We start from the raw sequence: 17,756 nt of genomic DNA, 5'->3' as shown, positions 1-17,756 counted from the left end.
GGCTCTTTGGCATCTGCACACTCTTCACCTCCACTTCCAATTACGGCATCAGCTGATGTCAGTAACAATAAGGCTCAGGATTGGAGGAAGCCTATTTGACAAGGTATGGGCAGCCACGAACCCCTGTGGCTCCCTCCTCGGGTGACTTCCGTGTATAAGATGCCCCTCAATTTTCAGTCTAATGACTTTATAAAAAAATAGCATCTTATACACAGAAAAATATGGTATGTGCTGCTGAAGTGAGCACTCCATCTGTTTTCCAATCTCTGTCAACAGAGGGCTTTCCAGGTACTTATATCAGTTTCTAATCACTGCCTTGTTTTCCTCATGGGTACCACTTTCTCATTTCTAAGAGCTTCCCAACCATCTTGAACAATTTGCCACTTAAGAATGTCCCAATTCAGCCCTAACCGGTTTGGCTCAGTGGATAGGGCGTCGGCCTGCAGACTCAAGGGTCCCAGGTTCGATTCCAGTCAAGAGCACGTACCTTGGTTGCGGGCACATCCCCAGTAGGGGGTGTGCAAGAGGCAGCTGATCAATGTTTCTCTCTCATCGATGTTTCTAACTCTCTAACCCATTCCCTTCCTCTCTGTAAAAAGTCAATAAAATAAAAAATAGAAAAAAGAATGTCCCAGTTCATCCTCTGCTATCCTGAAATTTTGAAAGCTTCATCCAGAACATCTAGTTCCCCTACTCTCCCCAACTCCCAAACTGCCTGCCAGGTCTTCAAGTGAAGACTGTGCCTGGGTCCAGCCTTCAGAAGCATTCCGTTTGGTAATGGCTGTGTTTAGGGGCTCCCTCCTCTCTCTCAGCTCTACCCTTTCTTTCCTTCTACATCACCTTCAGGGCCTCAGGGCCTGTCCTTGGCCCCTACAGGGTGCCAGGTAGGGCTCCCACACTGGGGATTAGCCCCTGCTTGAGATCTTCCCTCTAAGCTCCTCCCCCAGTCTCTCAGTTGATCCCTCTCTGGCTACCTTCCCAGGGCACACAGTTGTTAGGGAGTTTCCTGGGGTCACTGTCGTTACCTATAGAGTAATGTGGAAAGTATATGATGGGTCCATCCTTTCCAGTGCTCCTACCCTGACCCTACTGAAGTAGCCACCTCTCCTTGGAAGTGACCCTGACCCCAGTGCTGTCCAGCAGGCCCAGGCCAGTTTTTCTGGTTTTAGAGAGATGTCACTTGATCAGTCCTATGGGCTTTGTTCTTTCATTTTCATTCACTCTGTCAAAAGGTCTGGGAGCCAAGTTTGCACACATTTGAAGAAAATAAAAAGCAAGCTGTGTTACCTTCTAGATATTAAATTACTCAGACTATTGACTCATTCAACCTGACCTTTCTCCCAGCAAATGCCAAGGAGTCCTGGCAGGGCAAAAACAACTCCTGAGGGCAGGAACCCTCCTCAGCTTTCTCTTACACACTCCTAGGACCTGGTAGAAGCAGGGCTAGGCATTAAAACAATCGCCCACATACTACAGAGCTCCTGAAAGGCAATTCTGTGCACAGTCTCCTGGCAAGACCACTGTGAACAGTTTTTATATCTAATGTTTTTAACCTGAACCTCTTTGTGTGATGTGACCATGCCTGGCCACACCCTTATATGAGCTTCCTGTCTGTATTTTGCCCAGTATTCATAGTGATTTCCTTCTGAAACCAGTTGGCAAGTCTGGTTTCCTTTTCTCTGCTGAAGAGACATCAACAATCCCAGCTGGGGTTCCTGGAGTCAGGGAAGGGAAATGAAAACAGATTTGGGGTGATATCTTCTTTTCTACTTTAGGCCCGTTGTCTGGCCCACATTACTTCTGGAGCAGATTGAGAGACCTGTACTTCCACAGCCATGGGATGAGACAAACTCCATGGCTTGAATTTCTACCTCCAGTATTATCTCTGGTCTCTACCCACTATAACCATGAGCTAATAGCACACCCTCCCTAAGTTATGACAACCAGAAATGTCTCCAGACATTGTCCACTGTCCCCTGGAAGGCAAAATCACCTACTCTACGCAGTGATGGAAATGTGTCACATCAGTGTTGCCTAGTATGGCAGCCACAGCCACATTTGGCTACTGAACACCTGAGGTATGGCTGGTGTTACTACAGAACTGAATTTGGGGTTCATTTAATTTTAATAATCTTAATTTTAATTTTAATATGGCCAGTAGCTGCCATATTAGATAGCACTGCTCTGGTATATAGAAGCAAAGAAAAGCCACCCAGCTGAGTGGCTGGAAAAGACAAAGTGTTTCTTGTAGGGTATGTGATAATAGCTCCACAGACTGATGAGGATTCTAAAGAGGAAGCACCAGCCATGGCTTAACCTGCCACAAGGCAAGGAGCCCTGTACTTTGGTGGATCAGACCTCTGGGTTGGCACCCATAGCAAAGGCTGACCAGTGTTGACACTGGCAGTGCCCAGGGTCTGGGGGCCAGCCAAGAAGCTGACATAAACCTAAGCATGGGAATGGCAGATATACTCCAGGAAAAAGGAGTCTTGGTGTCCAGGGTAGACAGCATATGGTGTGGGAAGCTGCAGAGGAGGTAGCACTGTTAACAAATCCCCAAAGGGTTTCTGGTTGACACATTGGGTGTTCCAATTGCTCATAATTATGTCTCACCTGGCAAACATTTACCAAGCCTACTATGTAACACAGGGGCCAGAGCTAGTAAGATACAAGCTCTGCCCTCAGTAAGGGCTCAGTTTAATAGGTAGGTGGGTATATATAACCCCTGACCATAAAGCAAGGCAGACCAGGCAAGAATCCATAGTTCCTGGAGATTCTCATCCTCACAAATGCGGTTAGCTTGAGCAGAGAATGTCCCAGCTCCAGATCTGAGCTGCTCATATTCACTCACCAGTTCTGCTAACCTACTAGCTGGAGTATCTCAAGCAAATCCCCCTTCTCCTCTAAACCCAGTTTTCCTTTCTGAGCCATGAGCCATTTGGACCACATGGTCTCCAGTGGCTAATCCAGCCAATTGTGCCACCCCAGCCCTCTTGTGACCCTTGCCATTTCCCACCAGGCTCTGCCTCCAAGGGGGCCTCCTGGGGGAGCTGGTGTTCTGGTTGCACCAGCCCTTCTAGCCACTCAAGCAGGACCAAGCTGCCAATCCCTCTGTGCCCTTCCCCAGCAAGAGAAAACTCTCAAATATGAAACCAGAGAGACAGACTGCACAGGCTCTCCATGGGGATATTGTTCTGGGGTATCAAGGAAGGCCACTGGGGTCAGGACCCCGTGGCCAGGCCTGACTGCCTTTGACCAGCAGCCTGCAGAGTTCACTCCCTAAAGGAGCAGACCAGCAAGGAAGGGGCCAGCCAAGCCAGCAGAGGCCCAAATAACTTGGAGCACTAAAGTTGAATGGACCAGTTTCCACAGCAGGGCCACAGGACAGGCAGGTACCCCTGCCTGGTAAGAAATACCTCAAACCAGGCCTTGTTTCTCCTGCTTTGAAAAAAAAAAAAAAAAAGAATAAAGTTACAAAGAACGTTCCATAATATCCAAACTGAAATCCCCAACTGACTTTAAAAATAAAATAAATACACACAGAGGGTAGATGCTCAACCACTGAGCCAAACCAGCCAGGCAGGGCCAAATACTACTTTAAACTTTGTCACAACTACTCAACTCTGTAGCAGCAAGACTGCAGCCATTGGCAAAACATAAATGAGTACATGTGGCTGTGTTTCAATAAAACATTATGGACCCTTAAATCTGAATTTCCTATACTTTAGTGTGACACAAAATAGTCTCCTTTTGATTTTTCTAACCATTTAAATATGTGAAAATCATTCTTAGCTCACAGGCCATACAAAAATGACCCATGAACCAAGAGGTCACGGTTCAATTCCCAGTCAGGCACATGCCCAGGGTGTGGGCTCGATCCCCAGTAGGGGGCGTGCAAGAGGCAGTGATCAATGATTCTCTCTCATCATTGATGTTTCTGTCTCTCCCTCTCCCTTCCTCTCTGAAATCAATTTTTTTTTAAATGTAAAGAAAAAAAAAAACAGGCCACAAAACTAGATTTGGCCTGGGGCCATTGTTTGCTAAGTCCTGTACCTTGCTCATTCATGTATATCTTAAGGATTGTCCCACATCAGCACACAGAGATCCATCCATTCATTCTTCTAAACCATCACCAAGGAGTCCATTGAGAGGCTGGACCATAATTGCACCACACCTCTCGATAGTTGGACAATTTGTTTCCTGTTTCATTGTTGTTTTGAAATTATAAAAAATGTTATAATCAATTTCTTTATACAAATGGATGTTTATAAATATACCCCACAGGGTTGAGACCTATAGGTGAATCAACATTTGTGATTTCTCTAGATATAGCCAAATAGTCCTCCAGAAAAGCAGAATTTATTTCATACTACATGAGCAGAGCCCCCTTTCCCTCCCTCTTGATGACTCTGAATGTCCTGATGGGCATTCTAGAAATGTATCCTTCTCTAAGCTCAGAGCCTGCCAGCTCCCTGAGTGGGAGATTTCCTCTACCTTTAGAAATCTCCTTCCAGCCTGGCCGGGCATGACTCAGTGGTTGAGCGTAGACCTATGAACCAGGAGGTCACATGTCCTGGTTTCAGACTCTATCCCTCATAGAGGGCATGCAAGAGGCAGCCGATCAATATTCTCTCTCATCATTGATATTTCTATCTCTCTTTCTCTTCTCCCTTCCTCTCTGAAATCAATAAAAATATTTTTTAATAATAAAAATAGAAATCCCCTTTTGGCTCTCAGCCCTGCTGATGCTTGCCCTAGCAAAGCTAGAGGTATCTGTTTTCTCCTCCCAAGTGAGAAGGATGCCAACCAAAGGGCAGAAACTGGCTGGTAACTCACACTAACTGCCACCCCATTACATGACAATTATGAACTGCAAAAAATCCCGAAGCTCCTTCCCCGCAAGACCTTCTCTCAAGATGCTTTTGGGCCCTAGTCCTTTGTGCTCTCACATCTAGAATCTTCTATCACTAGTGCCAAAGAGGTCTTGTAGATCGGTCATTTGAGTAGCTTCTCTTCAGTGCATGAATAAGAAATCTGAGGCCAGCCCTGGCTAGTGTGCTAAATGATTAGAGCATCGGCCTGCGCACCAAAGGGTCGGGAGTTCGATTCCTGGCCAAGGGCTTATATCTGGGTTGCAGGTTCACTCCACACCCCAACCTGGACACATGTGGGAGGTAACCAATCAATGTGTCTCTCTCACCTCTCTCTCCCCCCTCCTCCCTTCCTACCTCCCTTCCATTCTCTCTCTGAAAAGCCATGGACAGAATATCCTCAGGTGAGGAAGGGGAGAGGAGGAGAGGGGAGAGGAGGAGAGGGGTGGGGAGGGGAGGGGAGGGGAGGGAACGGAGGCAATAAAGAACTAACTTGCCCAGGGTCCCAGAGTGAGAAATTCTCTACACTCAGCTGCCTCTTTTTTTATTTTTTTAATATATATGTTTATTGATTTCAGAGAGGAAGGGAGAGAGAGAAACATCAATGATGAGAGAGAATCATTGATCAGCTGCTTCCTGCACACCCCGCACTGGGGATGGAGCCTGAAACCCGGGCATGTGCCCTGACCAGGAATCGAACCCTGATCTTCTGACTCATAGGCTGACACTCAACCACTGAGCTACACCGGCCGGGTTCAGCTACCTCTCTTGAGGTAAGGTTGGCCCCTGTTGTCCAATTCCCCCCACCTCACATAAAGACTCCAAGTCTACTTTGTTGGTGGCCACCCTTCCCTGACAGTTGGTATGTGAGTCTTGAGTCCAAATCCATTCCTCTCCCTCATGCCCTCACAATTTCCCTGGTCTGGTTCTATGTCAGTGGCTCTGCTGGGATTAATGGACACAGGTGAATCAGGAGTAGTTATGAGCCACATCTGCGGAATCACTCAACTCCCTGCAGCCACACCTCAGCTTCTTGTTTGCTAGTCAGAATCTAGGTATACCTAAGGGTGCCTTGGTATGTGAACCCATGACTTAGACAAAGAGCAGAGAAGGACTGCTTCAAGGGACAAAGATTGCTCCTCGGGGGTGATGCAGAAATGGGGAGATCAGTGCCATCAGAGAATGTGGAGAAGTGCTACCTCAGGGTCAACACAAGGCAAGCCAGGGATCCCCCTTAGTTACCAACACCTCACAAGGGCCCCACCAACAAACCCAGGCTCTTTGAGGAGCTGTCTACCTGCAGGATGAGAGAGCCAAAGGTGACATGGATGTGGGCCCTCTACTTGAACAGATGGATTGTGGATCCCATGATTCTTCCCATATGGCTGGCCCAAAGGACATAACAGTAAGGGGAAAGACAGTGAAGGACAGGAAACAAACACTGTTAAGTGCTTTCATGTGCCAGGAGCTGTGCCTAGCTTTTGGCACAAGATGACAAACTGTTTCATCTGTGTTCCCCTTTCTGGGCCTTGACAAGAGCCCAAAGGGATGGGTGAGAGTAGTCATCCTAATTTTAAACCAAAAAAAGCAGGCTCCATGAGGTTAAGTCAGGACATCCTTCTTCCCAGGTCAGTGACTTTCTGGCTACCCATCTTCTGGCTTCAACTCCAGCCAGAGAGGGAAAACTGAGTCCCGTTCCAGATACAGCCTGTCCCTCAGCAGACCAGGCTAAAAAGCCTGGAGTGGGCTGGAGAACCTTCCTGCCCCAGGCAACCCTTTCTTCATACCCCTATAAATGCTGGCTGCGTGGAACGGCAGGATGCGTGGAGCTGCCATTTCCCTTAGCTCTGAAGCTGCCCATCTGTTTCCTGGGCTAGGACTCCCTGCCACCAGCCAGTCTGGAAATGTACTTGCTCTGGGGCTATGGGAAAGGGAAACTACGTGTCTTCCTCCCTCCCTAGGGGGGCAATGGCAGAGGCTGCTGCTACTGCAATCCCTTCCAAGGCCTCCCACCCTCAGGGCTCTGCTGGCCAGCTCCTACCTACAGTTTAGGGCACATGAGGGTGGCAGGCTCCAGGTAGCCCTGCCCCAGCAGCACCAGTGCCAGCCTCAGAATAGCCACAAGACTCTCCTCTCTTGCCCTATCTGGCCTAGCTGGCATCCATGGCTGCCTGCTCTACTGCTTCTCCTGGCCTGGGAGGTGGGGGTGGGGGTGTGAGGTGAGGGGCTGATTTTCTGGGTAGAAGTTTAGTGAAAGATTTCCCAGTCCCTGCCTGGAATCTCAACATGTTCATCTGCTGATGAGCACTGCTCCCTGCTGGACACACCGGGTACACCCACCTGTGCCATCCTGCATCAGGAGCTGTGCAGGTAACAATCAAGGAAAAGCATCACCCAAGCCCCAGTGGCTTAACACTACTCCACAAAACTAGTCTCCAGCAACACAAGCAGTGTCAATGGCAGTTGATGGTTCCCCATCTTAATCAAGATTCTCTCCTTGACCAAACTGTAGTGAGCTACTTTTTTTTTCTTTTTTTAATTTTATTTTATTTTATTTTTTGAGATAATATATCCTCATTTTATTTTTTTAAATTTTTTTTTAATTTTTTATTACAAAGGGTATTACATATGTGTCCATTTTTTCCCCCCGCCCTAGGCAGTCCCCTAGCCTCCCCTATCCCCCAGTGTCTTATGTCCGTGAGCTACTTTTTTGACTTGGCCTATCTTTGAGCCTTGTCCTCAAGAGCAACAGTCCTGCTAATAAGTTGGTTTCTCCAGAAGCCCACCCCCACCCCCCTCGATATCTGACTATCCTGGATCTCATCAGGCTTCTCATCCAGATGATGTCTGATCACCCTGCCGGCTTTCAGCAAGAATCCTGTTGGGACAGTTTAGTCAGAATGTTTCCTCTTAGCAATCTTTCCATCCACTGGCTCCCACACTGCTCCTTGGCTATAATCCCCACTTTTCCTTGTTGTATTCAGAATCAAGCCAAGTTCTATACTGGGCTTAACTTTTCTGAATAACTTTTTCTGCCATAACTTTTCTGAATAAAATGTTCTTACCACTTTAATACATTAAATGAGTTTTGCAAGGGAGCAAAATCACATGGGTTGAGGCAGACCAGGAAGGTTTCTACATGAATTTCTTGTGTAGAATTTGGAAAGACAGAGAGGGCAGTGCAGCCTGGCAGGGAATGGCCAAAGCAAAGGCCTTCAGAATGGAGTATGGGGCAGTGGGAGATCAATGAAGGCACTTGGATACCAGATTAGGAAATGGGTTACCTGCTGGCTTTCACACTGTTTAAAGCATAGAACTTTCCCCACAGAAGACTCTATCCCAGACCCCAATATATTAAACTGATTAAAGTTGAGATGGTCTGGCCAATGGCTGGGGATTAAACCCCTCACACTGAACACAATGCAGTGGCCCCTGGGCATGGATGAACACTTGAAGGAGCAAAATTTAAACCAGAGCTGTGAACAATGCACTTGGACTGATAGGACAGCCATGCTGTCTAAGGAGGGAGAACAGAACCACAGTGTAGAAGACAGAGTGAAAGCAGGGGCAGGGAGCCCAAAGCAGAAGGCAACACAGAGAATTTGCTGCCATTTCTCCAGCTAGCCCTCCTCCCACACCAGGACCTTAGGGAATCTCAGGGTCAACATAAGGAAACTCAATGCCTCCATTTATCAGTGTTCCTTTCCCTGTCTTCCCTTAAGCTCTGTCCAAACTATCTAATCCAGCTCCTGGTTAAACTGGCAAATTCGGTCTCTGTGTCCTGCGTTCCCCTCACACCAATATACACAGACAGCCACAAACACCATAATTAAGAAAAAGAAAACCCTGTGCACAGCACAAAAGTGGGCTGGCTATAGGACCAGCAACTCTCTAACGTTAGAGGTCGCCATGCTTGTCTTGTAAGGATACTCACGCCAGGAATGTCCAAAAGCTGTGACACCAGGAGAGGTAACTTCAGGGCCGCCACACTCCCAGTGACACCCACAAGAACACGGAACTGCCTCTCTACCGAGGGCGCAGCGGCCGAACACAAGGCCCTTGGTTCCATGTGGGGTCTGGTGGCTTCGAGTTCTGGGAGCCTGCCAGAACTGGGCTCCATAAAGCTGTCAGGATTTGGAATCTAAAAGCAGAACAAGGGGTGCCCACTTCATTTATACATTCAACCAAAATGTATTGAGCACCCTGTTAGACCTCCCAACTGCTGGGGTTCCTGAGGGATCAGCAGTCCCAGCTTCTGGGAGCACAGTTTGATAAGAAGGCCAGACACCCTCACCACACATAGGTCAATTACAATGCAAGGTGGCCAGCACTGTGAGGAAGGTCAATACCAGGAACTATGGCTGCCAGTAGTAACTGTCCGAGGAAAAATTAACATTCAAGTTGAGTCCTAAAAGACAAGTAAGTTTTCCAGAGAGAGGGAAATAACCTTGCAAGTTACTTATAGTGGAGCAATCTTACAAAGTTGAAAAGGCGTAAAGAAAGGTGGCAGGCTTGGTGAACAGGGAGCAGCTTAGTAGTGAGGCTAAAGTGTAATGGGCATGGGGAGGAAAGGCTGTAAAGTCAGGTCAAGGGTGAGTTTCCATTTTAGAAAGATGGTGCTGGTGACAGTGTGAAGGGAGTCCTGGTGGTGGTGAGATTGGACGGGCAGGGTAAGGAGCTACTGTAGTGGGCCAGGCTGATTGACTGAAGGGAGTGGCAGAATGCCTGTGAGGTGGAACCTTCAGCAACAAGGGGGCCAGAGGGCTTCAGGGAGCTAAGAGATTTGCCTCTGTCCCTGTCCCTGTGGATCAGACTGGGCACCACTCTACAAATCCAAGCCTAGGAAGAGACAAGCATAAAGGGATGTAGGTCACCCTGTGAGACCAGCTGATTGGTTTATTCCTCTATCCCTCAGATGTTGCTGGACGTGAATGCCCATGATATTGGACACACTAAAACCTATACTCTGAAGACTGGGACAGCAAGACATATTCCATCAGCAGCAATCTCTAAGGACCAATTACATCTAGCACTGAGCAAAGGAACTGTGGAAGACAGATGCTGTCTTCAGGGAATCTATAGATGAGTTTAGAAGAGAGGAATTACATCTGACGTCATTTAAAATGGGCCCTTCTCTGGGATGCACTTTTTTTTTTTATAATCATTGATCAAATTTGTTCATCAGTTTCCTTGCCTCTCCCTCTCCACTTCCCACCACTACCACTGCCACCAGCAAGTCCCCCGAATGTGTGCCCAGGTATAATCACCAACTACCAGCCTCCTGGTAGGTCCTAAACATCTGCTGAATGAATAATAAACTGCACCTTCTGAAACAGGGTGGGACAGAGAACAGAAACTTGGCCAGTGAATCAGAAGCCCTGGGCCCTGTCCATGATTGTGCTCATGACCTGGTGTGTATCCTTGGCCAGGGTACTTCCCTCTCCGGACCTGTCTCTTCATCTGAAGATGCAGAGATAGGACCAGGTGATCTTTGAAGCTTCTTCTAGCAGAAAACTTTGAGTCAATGCAGGAAAGACAGTGGCAATGGCTCTCTGTACTAGAGGGTCCTCAAATGGGTAGAATCAGCAGGGGAAGAGACACTAACGTAGACTCTGAAGAGGAAGTGCCTGTAAGTTGCCCAATGGCTACCTATGTGACTGTGTACCCATAGGGTCCTCCTCTTCACACCACAGGCCCCTTGGCTCACTAGGGCCTCTTGTCCAGTATTTGCTTTCAAGAGTCTGGCACACAGCCTCATGAGCTAAGGATCACATTTGGGTTCATTATCCCACTCCTACCTGTAAGGGTCTCCCAGAGGCCCAGACCCTCCTCAACAGGGGTTAAACACAGGCCAGTTCCCTTCAGTAAGACTCCCCCGAAGTGCCATTTGCCAATGATCTCAATCTTTGCTCTACACCAGGGCCTCAGTCTAAGCCCTGCTTGCTCAGAGCAAAACTGAGTCTACTCAAGGGCCTGGAGAGCCCTGTTAGCAACTGGCAAGGTCTAGAGCAGGGGTCCTCAAACTATGGCCCGCGGGCCACATGCAAATACAAATATTGTATTTGTTCCAATTTTGTTTTTTTACTTCAAAATAAGATATGTGCAGTGTGCATAGGAATTTGTTCATAGTTGTTTTTTTTAAAAACTATAGTCCGGCCCTCCAACAGTCTGAGGGACAGTGAACTGGCGCCCTATTTAAATAGTTTGAGGACCCCTGGTCTAGAGGGCCTACTATCCAGCTTTTTCCCAGAACTAATCAATAGGCTGATCAACACCCATAGTAGGTGATTAGAGCACACGTCTGACTCTCTAGAGCAGTGGTTCTCAACCTTCCTAATGCCGCAACCCTTTAATACAGTTCTGCATGTTGTGGTGACTCCCAACCATAAAATTATTTTTGTTGCTACTTTATAACTGTAACTTTGCTACTGTTATGAATCGTAATGTAAATATCTGATATGCTATATATGTTTTCCAATGGTCGGAACCACAGGTTGAGAACCGCTGCTCTAGGGAAACATATCTACCAGATCTCAAATCTTGATCCTGTCCTACCCTAGCCAACTGGTGCTAGGACAGAAAAATTCCTGCAAAACCAGAAAGTGAATTTTATCTCTGCAGCCCCTGAACCTCCACCACATCAAGTTGATATCCCTAAGGAACTGGTTACTGAAAGCAATCAGTGAAACTTAGGGCAGGAATCCATGTTGGTAATTTCTACTATGTCCCGCAGTAGGAGGGGCAGCCCAAGATTTACTACTAGGCCTCTGGAGCCATCTTTGCTAAGGACCCAAACTTAACTACCTTTCTAGAAAAGGTGGGGGTCAGGGAGAATTATATTTGAGGAATAGAAAGTGGATAATTTAACCCACATTTATTTGAAAGCAAGCTCAAACCAATTCAATCTGATAATCCCATGGAGGATAACAACTGGTAGGAGTTCTTTGTTTATACTCACAAAAGATCAAATCACCAACTAGTAAGCCTGTTACTCTCTGTCCAGTTCCTGTTAGAACCACCTATCTGCATAGCCAAGGTAGCTGTAGACAGCACCTCATTTCCCTGGGCTCTGAGTACTCATAAGGAACTCTTAAGCAGAAGAAAGAGTTGGCAGGCAGAGGTTACAGGGCTGAAGGCTGTGATTACTGAGCCTCAAGCTCCCAGGGCACAAGCCATGCAGGTAAGCCACAGAAAGAAAAATGGCAACTCCTCTGTCCTTTAGAAAGACAGGGCTGGGCAGGGTAAAGAGCCTCAGTTTGTAGCAGGGTCATGGTGTGTAAATCTCCTATGATGAGTTTCATTATGGCAGAGTTAAGTAAAGGTTTCAGGGAGCTGCCAGTCACAATAAGGTCAGGTGTGGAGCCAGAGCAAACCAGGGCTAAGAAAGGGCCAGACAGGGTATGAGCCCAGCCCAAGATAGGAATGATGAGGTGCCAGGGCCTAGGACCAAAGCAGAATGTAACTCAGGGGTGGGTGGGCAGAGATCCAGCATACATTAAGTGCTTGAATCCTTTAGCCTAGTGTCAAAGCCCCTCACTATTGGCTCCAGGCTTCTGCTCTAGCCCAATCTCCCACCAGTCAACATACTCTACTCTGCCTCAGTAATAATAAACCTCTTGTCGCTCCCTAAAATGTCACCATGTCCCCAAACCCAAAGCCATTAAAAATAGTCTCATGGCCTGGCCAGCATGGCTCAGTGGTGGAGCATCGACATATGAACGAGGAGGTCCAGTTTGATTCCCAGTGAGGGCACGTGTCTGGGTTTTGGGATAGATCCTCAGTGTGGATCTCCCTTTCCCTTCCTCGCTGAAATTAATAAAAATATATTTTTTAAAAAGGAGTCTCATGGCCACAGAGGTACTTTAAAACCCTCTCCCCCAAGAAAAGGCAAGGAACTCTTCAGGAAGCACTCAAGACCTTGGCATTCTAAGACTGTTCTCAAAAACCAGAGGCCAGAATACTTGACTTTGCTGCACCAGTAATCTCATTAGGAGAACCTCCTCAACACTGTATGTTGAGGAGATAGATAATATTCACATGCACAGGCTACTAGCAAGAGACTGAGTACTGCCTACTCTCAGCCACAAGGAGAAATGTGGAAAACCCTTGTTTCCAAGACACCACCACTTTCCCAACATGGGAATCTCTCCTGCCCATTATCTGGCATGGGCCTCCAATACTTCAAAAAACAGCATGATGTTTTTCTCTTGACAAAATTTGGCCTCACTCTAATTTTTTTTTTAAATATAGCTTATTGATTTTTTACAGAGAGGAAGGGAGAGAGATAGAAAGATAGAAACATCGATGAGAGAGAAACATCGATCAGCTGCCTCCTGCACATCTCCCACCGCGGATCTGCCCACAACCCAGGTACATGCCCCTGACCGGAATCGAACCTGGGACCTTTCAGCCCGCAAGCCGACGCTCTATCCACTGAGCCAAACCGGTTTCGGCCCTCACTCTAATTTTTAAATGTCAGTCAGTACTTTTAGGTGGATCTATGAGATAACAGAAATATCCCAGGGCTCTCCTTTTTCTATTTCACCAAAAGATGGCCCCATGGCTCAGTGGGTGAGCATGGACTATGAACCAAGAGGTCACAATTGGATTCCCCATTAGGCCATATACCCTCGTTGGGGGCTGGACCCCCAGTGTGGGGCCTGCAGGAAGCAGCAGATCAATGAGTCTCTTTCATCACTGATGTCTCTCTCTCTCTCTCTCCCCCTCTCCCTTCCTCTCTGAAATCAATAAAAATATTTTTTATAAAAAAAGATAGTAGTGTGTCCTTTCGGCAGTCCCTGTTACTTTTTGGAAGCAGGATCATGATTCTTTTTTTTTTTTTAAGGCAAACGTTAAGTGTGGGGAACTGACAGGGTCCCCATTTAAACTAGATTAAACAGCACTGGACTATTGCCTACCAGCGCAAAGAGGGGATGAGAACTCAAGATACAAATTCCTCACTTCAGGCTCTCCAGTGGTTCTCAACCTTCCTAATGCCGCGACCCTTTAATACAATTCCTCATGTTGTGGTGACCCCTAACCATAAAATTATTTTTGTTGCTACTTCATAACTGTAATTTTGCTACTGTTATGAATCATAATGTAAATATCTGATATGCTATATGTGTTTTCTGATGGTCGCGACCCACAGGTTGAGAACCGCTGCTAGCCGGAAAGAGGTCCTTAATGCTCCGGCCCAGGAGCACATATAGGAAAATGAAGTCCCCACAGGCTCCACAGTCCCTACATGCTGCCCCACAGTGCAAGCTGAGCTTCACAGATAGATAGAAAACGAGGTGGAGCGCTCGCGCGAACACACACACGAAAGTGAGGACATAGGCACAGCCGCAGAACCACTGTCGCAAGCGAAGCTTTTCCGGCCTGACCTCCCTCCTGCCCCGCTGGAAGACCCAGTCTCCGACCCCTTATCCCCTCCAGTTTCCCAGCTCCCTTTGACTCCTCACCCTCGCCAGGGGCGTCTCGGGTAAACCCAAATATCGCACTATCTCTGTCGATTTCGCGCTGATTCTAATTGGCACACAACTTCACGTAAGCATCTCGCAGCCTACGTGATCGCACAGCCTTTTGGGAGTTGTAGTCCATTTCTTTGCTTTGTGGTAGTTGTAGTCCACTCAAGGGAATTCAGCGGCCAAACCCAGGCTCACCGTTCTTGATTTTCCTGGTGCTCTCACCTGGGCTTCGTCTAATTGCCCAGCCTCCTCACTCCACACCCCATCCCACACATAAACACTGCTCATCGTGGGGCATTTAATACTGAATACTTAGCGAGCCTCTTCTGTTTTAAGTGCAAGGGTTACAGAGATAAATCAGACGCATCCTTGCTCTTGAGACAAGCAGAAACACAGAAAATTACAGAAAAAGGTCGCCCACGAAGAAGCAGAGGGGTGTAAACACATAGAGGCAGGTAAACCATCTCAGAGGAGTCACTCGGGATGAATCCTGAAGGATGAGCAGGTGAGTAGACTACCAAAACAGCAGTCCATATGGTGTTAGCGGCATGGCAACAGGAAGGCATCTGGAGCAAGCAGGTGGAGGCAACTTTGCCCCGGAGGCTGTTCAGTCAGCTGCCAGTTTCCATCATGAGAGTTTAGTGGGGCCCTCTGTGCTCTTCCTCTGCCCTTGCCGGCAGGGCCTAACTGGACCAAACTACCCCTCCCCCACTAATCCAGCCTTCTACTTCCTCCGGCAAACCACCCTACCTCCACACCCCACAGCCCACAGGTGAGGCTCCACACAGGCCCAGATGAAGACACATGACACAGCAGGATACACAGGGCCAAATGTTCCCATTTATTATGGTTCACTCAGTTACCACAGACACACTGGCTCAAGCTGGTCAACTGCCAGATGGAGAATGGTCTACGTCTCCCAGAAATAAGAATACAAAAACAGGTCACTGGCTGCAAACCTGAGGATTCAAAAAATTGACGTGGGCTTCTTCCACCCCACCCCCCAGACCATCCTGCAGAGATGAATCTGTGCCCAGCCCCATTTCTCATACTAGATCTTTCACCAGAAAAGTGCTTAGCTGCCTGGAGATGCAGCATCCAAGGGCCTGGACAAGCTCAGCCACACACAAGTAGCAGGTCTTCCAAGGATAGTCAGGCATGGTCACATAGGTCTTGGGCTAGGACAAAGGAAAGGCAGGAAGAGAAGGAAATTGACTGGATGTGGCAACCAGCAGGTCCTGGATCCTGGGCTTGCAGCTAGACCACAGGCCTTTCTGAAGCTACCACAGAGACTAAGAGCTTTCTAAGAGCCAGACTAAGAGCCAGAGGTCTGGGCTTGGGGAGAAGATAGGGAAGGAAGAACCTAGACCTAGCATACTATGGGCTGTAACAAATACTTTTTGGAGAGAAAGTGGTAGAGGAGAGAGCCAATCACACTCTGGCCCAAGCCTAAGGGACCATTAGAAAGAGAACTTCCCAGAGGCCCTGGCTCCCTTATAGGAAAATTTAGTGCTTGGAGCTCAAAGCTCAGGATTATAACTGGAAGCCCAGGTGCTGGGTTCCAAGCTGGAGCCAGTCCACAATGGCCAAGCAGGGTTTGGTTCTTCAGGCCAAATACCCAGGTAGGAGAAGGGAGAGTAGGAAATGAGTAGCTACTCCTTGAGTGAGAATCCACTCCCCTCCAGGCCTCAGAGAACCAGGGTCTTTACCAACAACATTCTCATAATGCTTGGAGCAGAATAGCCCTATAACCCTGAAATCACTGTCCTGGAAGAGAAAGGGGTTCTGGGAGGGTGAGGAAGGGCCAAGAACCTTCTGCCAGTAGGCAGAAGGTAGCAAGTTATCTTGATGTGAAAAAACAAACAAAAGCCAGAGAGGCTCCCTTCCCACCAATACTAACCTGAAATCCCATTTCAGCCATTGAGCCTGCTGAAAAGATTGGCCCTTTGCTTCTTCCTGGGCCCTAAGTTCAAGTGCCCAGAACTGCCCTGTGACCAAGAGCAAGTTGGCAAGGGGGAGTCATGCAGCACTCTCAATGGGCCATGCCTGCCCTCTCCTCTGATCTTCCCTCCAGGCCCAGCCCTCTGAGCCTATCCCCTCTACCAGAAGCACACAGAACAGCTACTGCTGCCAGGAATCCAATGGTCAGTCACTCAGAGACACCTAGTACCTCCCTGAAGGCTTGAACCAGCCAGACCTCACCCAGGAAACAATAATTATTTACATGTCCTCTACTTCAGCTGTACCTTTGCCTGAACACCACCCAATTCTTCAGGGAAGGCAGGGTAGGGTGGCAGTATCAGGCCACAGCAGCTTGGGGTTTGGGGAGAGACCTAGGCAGAGGGGCTTGAGGGGTCTCTTGGAAGAGAAGCAGGGGAAGCAGGATAGGAAAAAGAGGAGCCTGCCTCTACAGGCTTAGCTCTGAGAATCAGGGGGATGACCCTGCAATGCCATTCCCTGCGAGACAGGTGCCCAAAGGGCTCTGCATCAGTGTGCCCTCCCACATCAGGGCCAAGGCTCAGCATTCCTATCTGCTTCTTTGATCTGGGAATGGGCTCAGTCTCAGGAGCAGATACTACTGCGACATTCAGCATTGGGGAAGACAAAGAAAAACCACAAGGGGAAGAGAAAAATCCTGGGCAAGAGAATAGACCACAGGGAATGTGACAGCAGAAAGAGAGGAGGGGAAGGGTACTCAAATTAGGAGTCCCACTACCACCACTACCATGAGTGCTAAATAGTGTCACTTCCCAGTAAGACCAAAAGTGGAAACAGTTTCAACTCATAATCCTGGGGAGGGGGCCAGGCTCTCTCGGCTATGCCTCCTGTCCCATGAGGGGTCCTTGGGCCAAGGTCAGAGGGAGTAGCCAGATGGAGGGTGGGTGGCTGATTTAGTTCTAAATATACATCTAGCACCACAACAGAGACCTCCACTGCACACTACTTTACATGGGACATGGACACAACTACTACTGCAACATGGGGCAGCTCCATGTGCAGCCTATAGCTCTCAGAATGCTCAGAGCAAAATCCAAAGGGGCAGGGGATATATATTTTTTCTTTCTTTCTTTCTTCTTCTTTGTACAAAGAGGAGAAAAGGAAAGGGAGAACCCTGCTTGGTCACCACAACAGATTATGTGACTTGAGCCCCATTCCATCATCCCCCAGCCCTGCCTCCCAGTAGGCTTGGCTGGCTCACATCTCATTAGAGTATGTGTAGTTGGGGGTGGCAGAATATTGAGTCTGCGGCTGATTCATGGCACCCTGGGCTGCCCCCATAGCTGCATTCTGGGCTGCTTGCTGCACGTGTGGGTTCTTCCATGCTCCCGTGGTCCACTCCTCCTGAGCTTTGCTGAAACTTCCCCCACTGCCCCGGTAGAATTTATGAACCTGGAGGAGGAGGAACACAAGGAAG

General features: G+C 48.1%; 2 protein-coding genes across 8 annotated transcripts in view; both read right to left on the bottom strand.

Moving 5' to 3' along the window:
- The window catches only part of PPCDC (phosphopantothenoylcysteine decarboxylase), a 27,998-nt gene extending 13,489 nt beyond the window's left edge, over positions 1-14,509 (bottom strand). The window contains exons 1-2 of one of the 5 annotated variants that reach the window (XM_015571026.1): positions 14,336-14,509; positions 8,806-9,012 (exon numbers count right to left, since the gene is read on the bottom strand). In XM_015571026.1, coding sequence (XP_015426512.1) covers positions 8,806-8,991 — 186 coding nt within the window. In that variant the 5' untranslated portion in view covers positions 8,992-9,012; positions 14,336-14,509. Of the gene's footprint in view, positions 1-8,805; positions 9,013-14,335 lie in introns of those variants that run through there. The other 4 variants (XM_015571028.1, XM_006774570.2, XM_006774569.2 and 1 more) reach the window with 4 other exon arrangements.
- A 2,907-nt stretch (positions 14,510-17,416) lies between these two features.
- The window catches only part of SCAMP5 (secretory carrier membrane protein 5), a 27,894-nt gene continuing 27,554 nt past the window's right edge, over positions 17,417-17,756 (bottom strand). For all 3 annotated transcript variants that reach the window (XM_006774565.2, XM_006774564.2, XM_015571025.1), the window contains one exon: positions 17,417-17,731. In XM_006774565.2, the coding sequence (XP_006774628.1) occupies positions 17,537-17,731 (195 nt within the window). In that variant the 3' untranslated portion in view covers positions 17,417-17,536. The remainder of the gene's footprint in view (positions 17,732-17,756) is intronic.

This window comes from Myotis davidii, unplaced genomic scaffold (genome assembly GCF_000327345.1).
Source record: "Myotis davidii unplaced genomic scaffold, ASM32734v1 scaffold687, whole genome shotgun sequence".
Lineage (NCBI taxonomy): Eukaryota > Metazoa > Chordata > Mammalia > Chiroptera > Vespertilionidae > Myotis > Myotis davidii.
This window is presented reverse-complemented; position numbering and strand designations above follow the sequence as displayed.